This window comes from Trematomus bernacchii, unplaced genomic scaffold (assembly GCF_902827165.1).
Source record: "Trematomus bernacchii unplaced genomic scaffold, fTreBer1.1, whole genome shotgun sequence".
Taxonomy (NCBI): Eukaryota; Metazoa; Chordata; class Actinopteri; order Perciformes; family Nototheniidae; genus Trematomus; species Trematomus bernacchii.
The window spans coordinates 15657804-15675091 of record NW_022987648.1 but is presented as its reverse complement, the minus strand read 5'-3'; the positions used below and the strand labels follow the sequence as shown (position 1 = coordinate 15675091).

Below are 17288 nucleotides of genomic sequence, written 5' to 3'. Positions count from 1 at the left end.
TTCTTTATGTTATGTGCTAAGGATCATCCATGTTGTATATATCAGGCTTTGCTGGGCTCAGGGATAGTTGGTGTGAAAATGGCTGATATTTGTTTCAGAGCATACTTAAATAAATTATGCAACATGGTACATACATGTTATATACAATAACATCAGAGGACAGATATTTCTTAATGCTCTATAATTACCTCTGCACGGTGTTAAAACCTTGTCTCTACAGAGTAAAAAGCAAGGATATAAAGAAAATATGTTTAACTCAAGGCTTGGGTGACTATGCCCACACACTAAAAGAATCCGCACACAGGCCAATGTGAAAACAGGGACACATAAACTGACACATAAATAGACTAAATCTGCAGTCCTGTAAAGTAAAATCCTGTCTGCTTAGCGTAACGTCAAACTCCTGAACTATCCCTGGAGACAAAGTTTAGCATTTCTTTTTTTTACGAATGTGTGTGTTTGTGTGTTCGAGGCAGAACGAGAGAGAGTGGACACGACTGACCCGTCTGGTCTCAGCGTTGGTGATGTTTCATTTACATATTAATAGATATGCTAATCAATGCCAAATCATATGCTAATAAGCATGATGGATTGATGCTGCAGATACAACTCAGTTTGTTCTCGTGAGGCGGACTAGAGGTCGGACACACATGCGCGCGCACACACACACACACACACACACACACACACACACACACACACACACACACACACACACACACACACACACACACACACACACACACACACACACACACACACACACACACACACACACACACACACACACACACACACACACACACACACACACACACACACACACAAAGAAGGTAAGTGAGACAAATACGCCCCCAAAAAAGGAACCAATCAAGTAACTTTACCCATGGATTTAAGTTTATTCCTCACATACATACACACGCACACGCACGCGCACACAAATGACTGCTAAGGAAGTTTCTCTTTAACAACCACTGCTATATTGCCTGGTCATGCTGCAGTAAAGGACACAAGGGAGAGTGTGTGTGTGTGTGTGTGTGTGTGTGTGTGTGTGTGTGTGTGTGTGTGTGTGTGTGTGTGTGTGTGTGTGTGTGTGTGTGTAAGAGAGAGAGATGTTGAGACAATTCTTCGCTTGGTGATTTTGGCCGGATGAAATCTCCAAGGTCATCTATTTTGTGTTGAGCAAACTGTACTCTCCGTTCTGTGAGTCTTTTGGAGGGTGGGTGCTCTCCCCAGGTATCGCTGAGACTCGAGCTGATGAGCTGATATCTGCAGTGCGAAAAGGCTAAGCCGGCAGGATACATGCATGCTCATGCACACACACGTACCCAGTGGCAGGTGTGTGCCAACTCCCTCCTGCCGCAGAGACAGGTCGATGCATAAAGTGAAAGAGGGAGAAAGAAAGGGAAACAAAGGGACAGAGGTGTCCTTGATTTATGACAAACCTGTCCACCTGTTCTCCCATCTGCATGACTCAACCTCACATCTGCCAAAACCCATCCACACTCAAAAGCAAACCCATATAAGCTGACGTCAAATCAACTTATACAACACCATCCAACCCACTCAGCACACCCACCCATATTCAATTCTGGTAGTTTATTTATAGCAACATAAATCCACACCAGGTGTATAAACTCAACAAACCATCCAAACATGTTCCTGATGGAGATACAAATACACCCACACCAGCAGAAACACAAACTGAGCGAATCCATCCACGACTGCCAAAACATAACTCACATTCAGTACCTACTATCCTGCAATTAGCTTATATAACTAATTCCTGACAAGTTAATTATTTGTTTTATATGTACAGTGAGGATAACGACTATTCGAGATAACGAGTCATTCTGATGCAAAACTTCTGTCTCCTTTGGCCATTTAACCACAATACATTTGAGAATAGATTATTAAAAACTGCATGTTTGTTTGACTTAACCTATGTTGGAAAAACGAATTCATGTTTTTGATTTTAGTAATTTAAGTTATCCTATTGATTGATTCTTTTTTCATGATAATATCAGAACATAGGTATTTTAATCAAGGACAAAGTTAAACCAGTACTCTTTGTGTCTTTTTTTCTATTATCATGTATCTAATAGCACAGCCTGGACAAAAGTGACATCAGCATTGTGCAATATACCACATCTTCTGTCTTCAATGAGACATTTGTTGGCACAGCGGTGGTCCGGATGCAGAGGGCTCCAAGAAACTTGTTTCAGCAAAAATAGTTCAACTTGGCTAAAAGTCAGTGCAACATCAACCAGCAATGCAAGGTGCTGGCCAATCGAATATGTGTACAACATTCCCTAATAACTTCACACAACTCCATGCAATTATGACCATTTCAGTGGCATCTCCATCAGCAGCAAATCCTTCATCTCAAGTCTGTTGATCCAGAATACAAGCAGTCGGAAATTAAGACAAGACGATGTACTTCATATCCAGAGAGACACACACACCACACAGATCAGCAGCAGTCCAGCTGGGCCCCCCCTCATTAAGCTCCCACTGCGTACACACACACACACACACACACACACACACACACACACACACACACACACACACACACACACACACACACACACACACACACACACACACACACACACACACACACACACACACACACACACACACACACACACACACACACACACACACACACACACACACACACACACACACACACACACAACATGCCCCTGTAACCCCTGCTGTGTCAGAGTGATGGAGAGCTCTAAATAATTGATGCATCTCTATCTAATAGCAGACCCTGTGTGTCTGTGTGTGTTTGTCCCTGCCTTTCACAGCCTTCTGTACGGCTTAATAGTCATCACCTAAGAGAGCCGTTTGGTCAAATAGCTAATTTCAGCGACATGATTGGGTAGCCAAGAGTCCAAACCCGTTCAGGCTGTCATCCCAGGGAGAGAGATGGTGTGTGTTGAGAGGGCAGCATGATGAAAGGATGGCTAAACAGAAAAGAGAAGCTTGATTGTAGGGATGTGGCTATCAGAGGAAAATAATGTTTGCAGCATGAAGAAGTCATCCCATTAGTGTCTCTCCTTAATCTCTACGTAAATGAATTTCTCTAAGCCACAGTACATGAATACACAATTCAGAAGACATGTACATTGGGTCTTATTGCTTTGCAAACATGCATCTGTTTTGAATGTTTCATCGTTTGTTTACAACAGGGACACAAGAGAATTAGCTCACACTCAATTTTGTGGTGATGAAATGAAAAGAGACAGCTTACAGAAAACGTAAGGAAGCACACTTTCTTTCCAGTTTCTACCAACTGCTTATTTACTACGGCTTAAAAGCCTTAAATTCGATGCAGAGCAAATTGTGCATGGTTTTTTTTCAGTTGCACATGGATTAAAAGTAAACTATATTTCACTCTTGACAGGCATGGCACTATGAAAGACGGTAAAATGTTTCGGGTGATGGGGGTTTTATCCGTTAAATCCCTTAAAAAAAACTCCACCTCTGCCTGGTTTCAAACAGCATTTATAACACAATTTATATTCCAGGGGAAATGTTAATATTTGGTAGGGCATTTCTTTAGATAGGTGGACAAACATAGAAAACACAACATCACATCCTCATAGTGAAACATCATGTGGAACCTCAATGAAGATAAACATGCAATCTCCATGTTTAAAGGTGGAAAATAAAAACTCCAAGTATCTTAATATCCATCTTTCTTTTGTGAACCGCAAAAACTGCACTTACATGTCAAGTTTTTTGTACATTTTTAATGGATGTTAGCAACATACTGGGAATGTTTCCAGTCATACAAACAAAACATTGACATTGTTTCTTGTCGAAGTACACAGAATATACTTTCAACCAAGAAAGAAAATGTTCTCTTCATTTAAAAAGTAGCATTATGATAAATGAAAATACTGTACTGAAGGTGTTGTGCTGTTGCTTTTACAGCTATTTCTGAAATAACCTGATATGTAAGTGTTTTGTGTGTGTTTCTGTGTAATGTCTGTGGGTTTACCTCCACATAGAGAATGGGGAAGATGCCAATCTTGTCTCCCAGCATGCCTTCTGCCCAGTTCTCGTCCACTCGCCTGATTACTGTCAGTACCTCATCCTGGAGAGAGAGGAAATGAGTATTGAGACTACACACATTGTAGGTCCACCACATGTGTTCAAATCCATTTGTATTATAATAAAGTAAAGAAAAGGATAAATAAAGAAAGAAATGCGGCTTTCTGTCTTCATCACTTAAAAAACACTTTATTTATCAGAAACTGGCCAAAACAAAGCATCTCAAACTCTTTGTGAGTGGATGTTTGTGTCTTCTGAAATTGTCTATTGAATCCTTACACGGTTTGAAAAAAACTTTCCTCACCATTTTTTATGTCCATCTGTTGGATTGCTTAACTCAGGAATGATGGCGAATGGTGTTTTGCAAGTTGTAGCTCATTGACTACAAATCGTGCGTGGATATGTTTTTAGATTGATAGGCAGATACTGGTTTCACTTCATTTCAATTGCCTTCATTTTTATCTTATAATGTTTTCAGCAACATTATATGGAAACATATTATGTTCTTCATTCAACACCACCACACACTTCCTTTTCCCTCAGTTGCTCTTCTACTCCCATGCACATGCAGGTCTTGGCTACACCATTAGGGAAGGCAGTGATAATGCTGGTAAATGACTGTTGTGTATTAATCATACTGAGAAATTGTCTCTCGCATGAAAAAACAATATCACAGACACTGGTTTCTGCATGACATCGCACACACAGCGCACCCCAGGGACACTCGTGTCTGTGTGAGTGTATGTCTTTGTGTAATCTTCAATCATGAACCTGATGATTAGATTAGCCGTAAAACTCAGAATGATGTGAACTCTGAAATTCTCGTCATTATCCGTTAATCAGGATGTAAAGCAGAGTGAGTTTGCAACAAGGATATATATATATATGCTTTGCATTGCTGTGATTAGTCCTACAGCACCTACAGTGAAGTGTACTGTACGCTGTAATGTAGTAATCTTCTTCCCTCCACAAACACACAATTACAGGGCAGAGACAGAGTGTTCAGTCCTCAAACAAATGAGTCTGTGTAACAGCAGGAACAAATGACAAGCTCTTGGGAACAGAAACATACACAGAATACAAATGACTTTTTTACACCAAACCCAACCTGCATACATACTTTTAAAAAGACTGACTGGTGAATTCACAAAGAAAGGATTACAGCCGCTGATCTTGTCTTGGCATGACACACCTTATAAATGCTCTTCAGTTACCACCATCTCCCTGAAGACTGTATTTGCAATGAGGCTCAATTTGGCGTCAAATGGAGACCTACATATCAGCTAATTTAAATCCATGCATAAAGCACAAGAGCACCAAGGGAAAGCACTAAGGGGGGTATTTTAATCTTTGCTAGTGCTCTAGAAAATGACACAGTACCGTTATGTCTAATGTGTGCAGGGTAACTGCTGCAGAAAAAGCTGTAGAATCCTTTTGTGAATTTGCCCTTGAGTATCTTCTCTGATCTAATCCATCCCTTTGAAACTATAATTTGTTTGATACCGTGTGAAATGATTTTGAACCTACTCTAAACTGATCCACAGAACACCTTCCCCAAATCCAACATGTACACATTATTTTTTTTAAATAGGAAGAAATCTATATCAAAAGGGACCTGAAGACAGTGACACCTGAAGATAATTGGCACAAATCCGAAGAGCCATCAACTTTAACAGGTGCAGGAGAGACACTGTGCTTGTTAATTAGCAGAGCATGACGCTGTGCTAATTAACAAGCAGCCTTGGTCAGAAAAAGCAGACATAAGGTATGTGCCTACTTTCTTGCACTTTCCAGTTCTCACTTTACATATCTCGGGTGATGATGACGCACTACACCTCGCTGAGATCGCTCCCAGTGTTTCACATGTTACCTCTCACACCTGAGACCCAAAACCCCACAAGACCAACAGGATACATGAAGACAAATAGATGCAGGTTCCTGCATTCAGAGAAAAATATACTTATTATTAATACTGGCAACCAGAACAAACATAACATCGCTTTGCTTCACTTAAATGGAAATTCGACCAGAGTTGGTGGAATTAGTTTTTAGGTCAGCATGACGTAAAAAAAACTCACCATCAGTGGCACAACATAATGTATTACAATACATTAGTAGTAATACATGTAGTGACAATCTAAAGTGTCCTACTAGATGGAGAGGATAGGTTTGTTTGTTTCATGTTGTTGAATATTTCTTTTCCAAACTCATTGCAAAAAGAACAATCCAATCTTAGATGCCAGAATCTATAATCCAAAAATACTAGAGTACATTTAAAACATGTTTCAGTCAAAGGTTAGATAAGTAACTATCAGTAATTAAAAAAGCTTTGCAGGCAGCAACTGCTACTCTTTGTCAACTCCAACCTCATATCAGACCCACTGACTTGCAGAGCTTTTCATGCATCATTTGAAGTTAAGTTGTAAGAACAAAATCAATGTTAAATTGTTAAGGCAAAGGCAAAACTAAAAGTACCAACTCATTTCTTGTCCAGAAATATGCAAGCCTTTGTGACTTTAACAGAAAAACAAAAAAGTGTGAAGAAGCTCATGTCCATCAGCCATACTGCACTTGACAATGACACGCACATTACCACCTTACATCAAACAAACACACAAATGGCTAAGGCAGTGAAAAGTAATGTTTCTTTTATGCAGCAATTCTATTTTCCTGTACTGTGTGTGCGATATCAGGACTGACATGGTCTTCTATGATGACAACAAAAGGGTTTGGGACTACAACATATTTTAACAGTTTCTATTGACCGAAAATACATTGGGTTGACTAAACATTTTTTTTAAACTAACAAGGACATCTGACTCAAGACATAAAGTGAGACAAAATTAAACATCTGACAACATGAACCAAACCAAATTTGAATAAAAGGTGAAAACCGCAGTTCCTTTTTAAAGGAACCTTTTTTTACCAAGTTGCTCTGGTTAACAGTCTGAGAGCCAATCTAAAGGGGCTAGGCAGCAGTAATACATTATTAGAGTCCTACAAAGATCCCCCTGCTTTAAAACCACTTTTCCTGTTGTTGTAAATTCAGCCATTTCACTAATCTCCCTCCACTGATTAATCCATATTTCACATTATTACCCTTGCAAAGAAGGTTATGTTTGTGGATTGTTTGTTTGTTTTTCAGCAGAAACTAATGGCCTGTGGTTCAAGAAACTTTGTGCAAGGGTGTAGCATGGGCCAAGGGTAAATTCAATTTATTTTGGAGCATACACCCATTATTTTTCACTTATGGGGAAGGCCTTGGCTGGCAGAGGTCTGCACTCTCCATGTGCCGTTCGAATAATATTTGTTCTGTGTTTCATATAAAAGTGAAGTGTGTGTGTACAGCATGTGTGTGTGTGTGTGTTACCTTGCTGAAGGCCAGACAGTCTTTATCCTGGTCTTTATCTTTGACCTCAAAGTCATACAGTGCTTTGCCCTGGGGTGGAGTTTGGCTCAGGGGACGCAGCAACTGGATGTAACTAGCGGGCAAGAAACCATGGCAACTGTTGAGCTCGCCATGGTACCAGTTGTCATCCACCTTGCGTCGCAGGATGATGATGTCACCCTTGGAGAATTGGAGATCGCCTGGTTCCTTTCCTTCGTACGAGTAAAGGGCTTTACCGCAGGGCAGCGCTGGGATACTCTGAAAAACAGAGGGACGTACACTTACTGTACAAGCAATTGACTTATATCAAAACACAGCAGCGAACATATTCCTATGTTTAGGAGCACCAAGTTGTTCTTTGTAGTGTTAACTCTATCCGTTTATTGTCCGACAGTCAGATTAAGGTCTGCATTTTAATGAACCTTGATCTATCTGTTCCACCTACAATTTCTACAAGTAATGTAAATGCTAAATGGACTTTCAGAGTGGTCACAACATTCTCATCAAGTAAAATAAAGCACATAAACATTTCTATACCAAAACATTTCCTCTATTTTACAACTTCTTTCTACTTTTAGTGAGAAATACAGGATATGTATCTCTTTAGGTTTCTTTAAATCCCTTGAACGAAAACATCTGATATGGAAAAAAATATTTCACTGGGCAAAGACCATAACTTGTGTGAGGCAACTGTGGCTAATGGGTTAAATGGTTTTGACCTATTGGAGCGTCAGTGGTGCATGGGCAAGATATGGATCCCTGTAGTGTTAGGCAAATAAATAAAAGATTCCCCATAACTTCTGTGAGCTTATAACACCAGCCAAAAAGGAAAGGAACACTCACATGCTGCAGATTCAGACTCTTTGTATGTCTCTGTGCAGAGCAGATGAGCAGATGACCTATCACTTAGGTTTCCCGAATCTTCTCCAGCAGCTACTGGACAGACAGCACTGCTCTTTCTCTAACAGACTGAAACTGGACCGATACACAACATATCTCCTTCCAACAGCAATAACCCTCTAACACAGCTCACCTCTGCCCTTTTTTAACCAGATTCAACTCTGAACTTTAACCCTGCAAGTTGTATATATTGTGGTCACACTCTACCTCATTGCATCTAAATTAAAAAAACTGTGACTACACTGCACAGTTTAATAATTTAGTTATATAGTTTACTATGTTAAAAAAAACACTACAGTAGGTTGGTCTATTGTAGCATATAATATAGACATGCATCTTTCCACTGTTGGTCCTGTTTATTTATGTTTATTTCATTATTTTCTACTTTCAACTAATCTGCAATGGCTTTTTAACATGCTGCTATGACAAAACAATTTCCCAATTTGTGATCAAAAAACCACATCTAACCTAATTAAATCTCCATTAACCCGAAAGAAAGTTCTTCTACTTCAGCTGACAGGTGTATTTTTTACTTAAAGTCTTTCACAGAGCAATTGTATGTGCATTGTGAGAATTAAAAGCATTGCTGGAAGGTAAAGGATCCCACTGTGTTGAAAGATGCCAGATATACACCTAGCAAACCTTGGGGTTGTTCTTTTCCTCAATTCACTGTGAACAGTAGTTTAATTATATTCTTTCTATTTAGGAGCTGGAGAATGTGTCTTTTGTGCCACCATGTCTGGAACAAATCATTTTTAAGTCTGTTATGTAACAATATAATATGTTGTATGGGTCTATTTGCATTGTTTTCTTCTCTTTACACTTTTATGTTTGTGCCTTACGTTGAAAGGGATTAAAATGAGGCAGTGACTTCTGAAGTGATCAGTAAATTAATTTGGAGAACAAGGAGAAATAAAGCCTGGGGGCAAACTGGTTTTGAAACAGCTCAATACATTGAAAAATCCAATATGTTGCAAACTGTTGGCCCTGGAGACAAATTTGGAAAGCATGGGTAGTTGGGTAAGTGCTCTGAGTTTCGTTTTATTCCCCGGCAGCATGTGACATATGACTGGTTATTAAAATGTTTGCCAGGTAATTGCCGCTGCCACCTTGGGCCAAACACAGTCATTTTGAAAATGCCAGAGCGCTGTGATCCATTACTCCCCAGAGTTGCATCAAAATCAGGTTTGTGGTGTTTTATCACATGTCAAGGACAGACACATACACACATTGACTCATTTACCCCGCACAAAATGATGTTTTAGTGAAGCCCGGCCTGTGTAGAAAAGGATGGAAATGTTACATTGCACTTCATATCATAGATATAACTTCATGTCAAAGTTATTTGAACAACAAGGGCAGGGTTATTTTCACTTTCACTGTTAGCTGTTAACTCCCTAACATAATCTGTCCAATCACAGCATAGCAACCATAACTAGGGGCAGCATAATCAAACTATTTGGTTACAAGTTACATAAAAAAAGTCCTGTTTTTGGCAAGCACATCTTTTTGCAATTTTCAAATTGCACTTAATGATATTATATGCTATAACTGTCATATTAGCTTCTCGGTATTAAAGTGCACCTATCATGCTATTTTTAGGCAATAGCATAGGTCTCAGATATATACAAATATATAAAAAACATGTCTATGAAGTGTTTTGCTCAAAATACCAAACAGATCACCCATTCTAGCCATGCCTCATATCCCTCTATTTCACTTCCTGTTTCAAAAGTGCTGATTTTGGATATAAAGCTTTAAAAAAAAAAAAGAATTGATAAAAACAAAAAAAGGAGGGGGCTGAGCTCATGCGGGACCGGCTGCTACTGTCTAAACTAAATACTGCCGGGATGAAACGACATATCATGGATTATCAAGGATTATTTCTGAAACAGTATTGAGCTCAAAGGCTTTCTCTCTTGCCGGTTATACCACAAGGTGAGTTCCTTTTTATTTCCTGCTTCTTCACACACATGCTCTCCAGTACAGGTTAGCTCTGAGTGTTAGCGATGCTAATGTAAACACCGACCATATTACGTCCAAAACAGTCGGGCATTGTTTCTGATAGCAACTTTCTGATAGTGCCGTGGGTCCACATTTCCGATATTACGTCATATCGGACGCAAATCTGGATCAGCTCCGTTGTAGCCCCGTTTTTAGAGATTTGGGTACGGAGGAAAGAGAGAGGGTTTTATTTTCTGACGCTGTGTGAGTTCCCTGACACACCGGGGACACATATTTATGTATAAAAGACATCAAAAAGTGCATTTTGCATGATAAGTCCCCTTTAAAGAAAAACAGTCTGAAATGCAAACTAAAATAAATAAATAAATAAAATACTTGGTTTTAAAGAAGAACATTCTAAAAAGCAAACACGAATAATTGAAAAATATTCTTGTCTTTAATAAATAAATAAGAAAAAAAGAATTGTGGTTTTAAAGAAAAATATTCTTAACACAAATAAAAAAAGAAAAAGTCATTTAAAAGGGATTCTCATGGGATGATCATAAAACATTTCTCTACTTTTAAATAATTAAATTTTAATAAAATGTTCAAATTATTTTAAATAATTGATATTCAGCTTTCTTGCTTCCTGTGTGCTTCTGCTGCTCGTCAGTATACGATATATCGTCTGTCTCTCATCTCTGTCTCTCAGAAATGAGCATTCGGAGTGCAGACTGTGAGTCAACCAAACTGATCACATCACATCACATGGCCACACAACTTGCTACAGGAGCTGCATCCATCATTATTAGAAAAAAGTGTTCTGTACTCTCATCAATCGTGATGTCCTTTTTCCAGAAAAATAAGTTTGCTTGTACCGAAAGCTCTCCTGCCATGTCTTTTCTCATTAGCTGTCCAGAGGCGAAATGCAATGGCAATAATTGTTTGGGGATTTCCTGTGACAGCCGTAGTGTCCACCTTCAGTTGCACTTGTAAACTCAATCTGAGCACCGTTGATAAATCAGAAACGAGCACTGATTGCCATTAACAGCTCCGCCAACCCACGCCAGGTGTTGGTGTGGACAAAGCCTGTCAGGCAGTAACTGAGCAGAGTGGGAGTCAATTAGGAATTCAATTGTATCAATTTCACTATATAAGATGTGGTGAGATAGGAGGTTTTCTTGTATGAGGCCCGGATTGACAAGCTAATATAGTTGTTTAACCTTTAGATGACACAAAAGCTACATTTCTATACACCCAGTGACACAGCGATATCTATCATCACACCTATATTCACATTCCCCAGCACACACATCCCAAACAAACAACACCTCAGCGTTCGGCACACACTTAATATACTGAACAGGTATTTGAAGGAGATGGGTATTAAAAAGGGAGTTTATCTTAAAGACGATCCAGGAAAACAAACAGCAGTGTGTAACAGAGGAATGCATAAAAGAGAAAACAACTTCTCTTCTTCCTCTCTTTTTAGACACTCGCTTACAGGCTGATTCTCCCCAGACGCTACGCTGAAGAGAACAGCCCAAGGCTCCACGGCATGACTGTTGAGATCAGTGGTGATGCAACATAAAGAAACGCACAGAGACACACACCCTTACACACACAAACAACTGAAAATACACAGAACGTGCTGCTGTGACTAATGCTACTATCAAATACTATTTCTACAGTAATCACTCGTATAGTGACAACAATTAACAGTTAACAAGTCAACAAGTTCACAATTATCCAGAAACACAAACACATTTAACACAAAAGGTGTATCGTCTCCACCAGCTTTAACTTACACACTCCCACACCGACACAGATCAATACTGAGGATGGATGCATTTCCAGCTTTTCAACATCTGGCTAGAATTAGTCTCCAACCCTCTAAAATATGTTTTTCTTTGAAGCTTCCTTGAGCTGGCATAGCACATTTCTCCAAAATCCATTAGCTGACCATAAGGTCATTGTTGAACATTTAAAACCCTGACTGTGCTGCTGTTATAGCCTGAATTATTCTGGTTTCAGGCTTTCCACAAGATTTTGACACCAGGCTGCAGGGATTTGCTCTCATTAATCCACATAGAGAGGTCAGGCACTAATGTCGGGTAAAAAGGCCAAAGTCATTGTTCCAATTCATCCCAGAGGTGTTGGAGACGAGGTCATGGACTTTGTGCTGTCAAGTTTTTTCAATCTGTACAAAAACATTTCTTTGTGAACCCGACTTTATGCAAAGGGTCATTATCAGGATGAAAGCCACTGCGGCCCCAAAGGAAGAAAGACAGCGAAAAGAGGAAAGGAAAAACAGAGGTGAAGCAGTACATATAAGAGAGAATAATACAAATCTGAAGCAAAGAAAGAGAGAGAGACCGACAGCAGAGAAGCAAACGGTCTGTGGTTCCATCTGCGATAACCTGCTGTCATAAAAATGACATTCATATACTAAGAATTTGTTACCCGAATTACATTGTGGTGAGAAATGTAATTGCTGTCTGGATTATGTTCACAGGCTTCATTTGTATGTGACATAAAGTGGATAGCTGCTTTTCTTCCCTCTCCCAATAATTCCCCCTTTGTTCCTGTCCCCCCAGGCCAGCAGACTGGGGGGGCACTCCTGGAGGCTGCTGGGGGGCTCCATCAGGTAACTGCTGGCTGGGTCTGATGCTCCACTTTGGGGGGAAGGAGGTGGAGCAGCTGGAGCGAGGGGCATGTGACTCTCTCTATAAACTGAGCCAGGGGGCAAGAGGGCCAAACTGTTGGAAAAGATCCCACCTGAATCTAAACAGCGGGCCAATTTCATTTTTTGATGTTGTATAACTCCGGTTATTTCTGACGATACAAAATCCATCACAAGAGCGCTGTCACTGGAGGCATGTAAGACACCATAATGTGATCTGAAAATCAGCACAGCTAAGTTCTCCTCTGACTCATTTATTTTTAAACCCCAAAAACTTTCTGTGCACCAATACTGACATCACTGCCTGCCAAACGTTCACATGAACTAATGACAAGCTTTGAATGAAAACACTTCTTTAGGTTACCATTAATTAATTCCTGCACTGCTACTTAAGTCAAGTGTTGGCTCTTTAGATAAAATAAAACAATTAGACACCATAAGACCTTGAATGTAAGTGAAACCACTTAAAAGATGTAAAGATGTGAACAATGAATGTATCTTTCCATTTTATTTTCTCTTCCCTTGACTCTTTTATTTTCTCCCTCTATTGCCGAGGCACTTCAGTGACTATGGCAGTGCTGGTCTCTTTATAGCGTTGTAAAAACATGACTCTATAAATGTTCAGGCAAGTTATCTTATGGATGTCATGTTTGAAAAAGACCCAGAGTCACTGTTAAGTTCACTCTGAACACTTGCCAGGAGCTGGTAGATTTCTGTAACACTTCCTCTGCCAGAATAAACCTCCAACATGAACACATACTGCATAAGGATGTAATAGATCTGTAGACATTTGAATGTCAAAACATACTATACACATACACACAGTTGTTTATACTGTGTAAATATAGCCACGTTCTTAAAACAGTAATGTAATAAATGCAATTATGATTTGTATAATTGAATAATAAATAAATACTGTGGATACACAATTTGAGATATATTTTAATACCTCTCCGTGAATATTTTATTTTTCTTGCAGAGCAGGGTAAACAAATCTCCTCGGAAATCCCCCTGATATAATTGCATTCTGCATACACAACACAATCTACGTTTTCTGCTTTAATCTAACTCTGTACAGCATGAACATCCAGGAAAACTGCTTTACCTGCACGATGAACAGCATAAGGACTTAAATACAAAGCTGGGACATTTAAAACGTATCGGTTTTAATTTGTTCCACTGTTTTTACCGGCTGTGTTAAATAAGCAACATCACCATCACAAATGAATGATGGAAATGAGAGCACAATTACTCATCTCGTAGTCTAGACACACACTTTGATTATCCAGATTGGGTGCTGCTGCAGCAATAATCAGCTATTTGCCTGAAAGTTTTAAAATCCATCACTGAAGCAGGTAATGCGCTCTTTCTGACAACCCTCTCCTTTTTTTGGTTTAAATTGTATTAAACCATAGTTAGAAGAGACGTTATTCTATAGAGAAAAGTCAACTCATCATTGTATGTGTTAGAAATGGTGTGAACGGCACAGAGCTGGCCAGGATTGTCGTATTCTACATGTGTGAAAAGGATTTCTCAGTGTCGTACCTGTCAATGGCACACTGTTATCATCAGCCAAACACACACACACACACACACACACACACACACACACACACACACACACACACACACACACACACACACACACACACACACACACACACACACACACACACACACACACACACACACACACACACACACACACACACACACACACACACACACACACACACACACACACGCACACACACACACACACCAGTTCCTATCCAGGGTGCTCTCTCACCCCTGTGGTGCAGTAATTAGGGCTCATGGATTTCTGTTATGGACAGAAGGAGTGGGTTAGTGTGTGTGCCAGTGTGCCCTGCCCTAAGGGACGTACACACAAACACACAAGTCCCTCCATCACCGAGATTCCCATCTGCTTAAGTGTGTGTGTGTGTGTGTGTGTTTGTGTGTGTGTGTGTCTGCTGTATCCATAAGGTACAGGGAGGTGACTTGTCCTACATGGGACCTACTGCTCCATTCAACAAGGTCTCTATCTCACACACACGGGCACACACAAACACGCACACACACAAACATGCACACACGCACACACGCGCACACACACACACACACACACACACACACACACACACACACACACACACACACACACACACACACACACACACACACACACACACACACACACACACACACACACACCACACACACACACACACACACACACACAGGGGCTGACCATGTGTGTTTGATGGATTGACATGTTGGTCTCTGTGGACCTTTTATAAGGGCGAACCTGAGAATCAGTAGTGATAGCTAAATGGATACTTTTTGGGTAAATGATGATACAAATAGAATGACAAGAAGCCACACAAGATAACAACATAATACAATCCATCAAACATTTGCTAAATTATGATTTGAATCACAAGCTATTTAAATAAGATACATCTCCTAAACCCCCCAACCTTAACAACATCCCTACCCTACCTGATATTATTAATGTGACTAATGTTATTATTCATTATTAATTTGCCAACATCTGAGCTTTCTCACTCCTGTATCGTCTACTTTACGTGAGGCCATCACTTTAAAAATGAACATTGAACTGTAAAAGATTGAGACTATTACCTGATTAGGAAATGTGTACTGGAGTAATGAATTTGTTTAGAGGTTGGGTCTTCTTCTCATAGACTTCTACACAATCAGCATCTTATCAGCATCTTTAGGATATGTAACAAAACATACTTTTCAGGCACATATTGATAGATGCATACAGTATGCACATACACACCTTTATAATAGGATTAGAGACTGTATGCTACACACTCACATACAAGCTGAACTTATGATAAATCAATGACCAACAGCCACCTTTAGCTCTGTGTAGGTAGGCGTTAACAAGAAGCGGTTTCTTCTGCTAGATTGGCTGAAACATCACGCAGCGATCTATTCTATCAGACAGCATCAAGAAACAGAAACCCTAGGAGTACATTTGTATCACTGCTGTTGACATTTTGACTAACGCTGCAAGCACCAGCAGAAGACCCATGAGGCCAATATTGATACTTATAATAGAAAAGCCTATGAAACAATTGTTCATACTTTGACCGTTTAATACTGACGTCATTAGGGATTCAAATTGAGACTATGTTGATAGCAACATCATAAAGAAGTTAAGTGAATGAACAGTCATGTAAGATATATTTAAAGTGGAAAATGTTTTTACACTTCAATGAAATAGAAAATATATAAAGATATGTAAATGTTTTCTTTGCTTTGTTACAACTTTCCAAATTATTTTGTTTAGTTCTACATTCAGGCACCTGCCACTTTAATACACTGAAGTGAACTGAACATCTCAAGTTAGCCTTTACCATGTATTATACACTTTATTATAATAAGCCACTTTGTGCCTATTGTAAAGTAGCAGTTGTCAAGTAGCATCATTTATTTTGAGCAATTTACATTTTGAACAGGCTTTAACGGTGGACAGCAGCCTGGCCTCTCTTGTTTCAGTGATGACATTGCTTTTTTTGTGTTGTTAAATGTCATGTCATTGTCATCAGCACAAACCTTCTTCGACATATTAATAGCTTCTCCTGAGGACACATTCAACTAATGTGTCTCAGTTTGAATAAATCAACCTGAATGTGTAAATACCTATAGCATTATATATAAAAACACAACATTGGCTCTAATAAGTACTCAAGTTAACTTGACATCTCTGTAGCTGAGACCATTTTGCACATTGGGAAGAATAAATGTTACCCACGAGAGGCACAATCCTTATGTAGAAAATCCACTTTGGCCCCTAATATAAAGACCAAAGCTATATGAAGCACTGATTTATTTACTTTTATTACTTCATCTACCTACCTTTTATTACCTATATTACTTAAAGACAGTCATTTAAAATGTTTTAATGTGACTCAAAGGACGTACAAATTCCATTATGCAGTTTATCACAAATGCAGGTTAAAAATATTTGACAAATGCTGGCCCATTAACATATTTAAGTGCTGTTTTAAAATATAGGCTACACTTTTACAGTAGTCTTTTGTGTCTGCTCTGACTTTTCTATAATCTGGAAACAGAAGTTTACAAGCTGATATTTTTAGCCACACTAGCAGCTTGTCACTCAGTCTATCAGTCAGACCACCACTTTGTGCAGTTTGATATATCTCCAACTAGCTTGTGCATTTCCATGTAATTTGTAAGAGATATCCCCACTACCCAGAGGATGAAAGACTTGAGACGTCTTGTTAAAACAAATTGCTGATACAGATT

The 17288-nt window shown here is 39.4% G+C and overlaps 1 protein-coding gene across 1 annotated transcript in view; it reads right to left on the bottom strand.

Moving 5' to 3' along the window:
- LOC117485795 (E3 ubiquitin-protein ligase SH3RF3-like) overlaps positions 1 to 17288 on the bottom strand; it is a 97189-nt gene that overhangs the window by 23179 nt on the left and 56722 nt on the right. Inside the window, 2 exon segments of the mRNA XM_034134496.1 lie at positions 4019 to 4114; positions 7442 to 7717. Coding sequence (XP_033990387.1) covers positions 4019 to 4114; positions 7442 to 7717 — 372 coding nt within the window.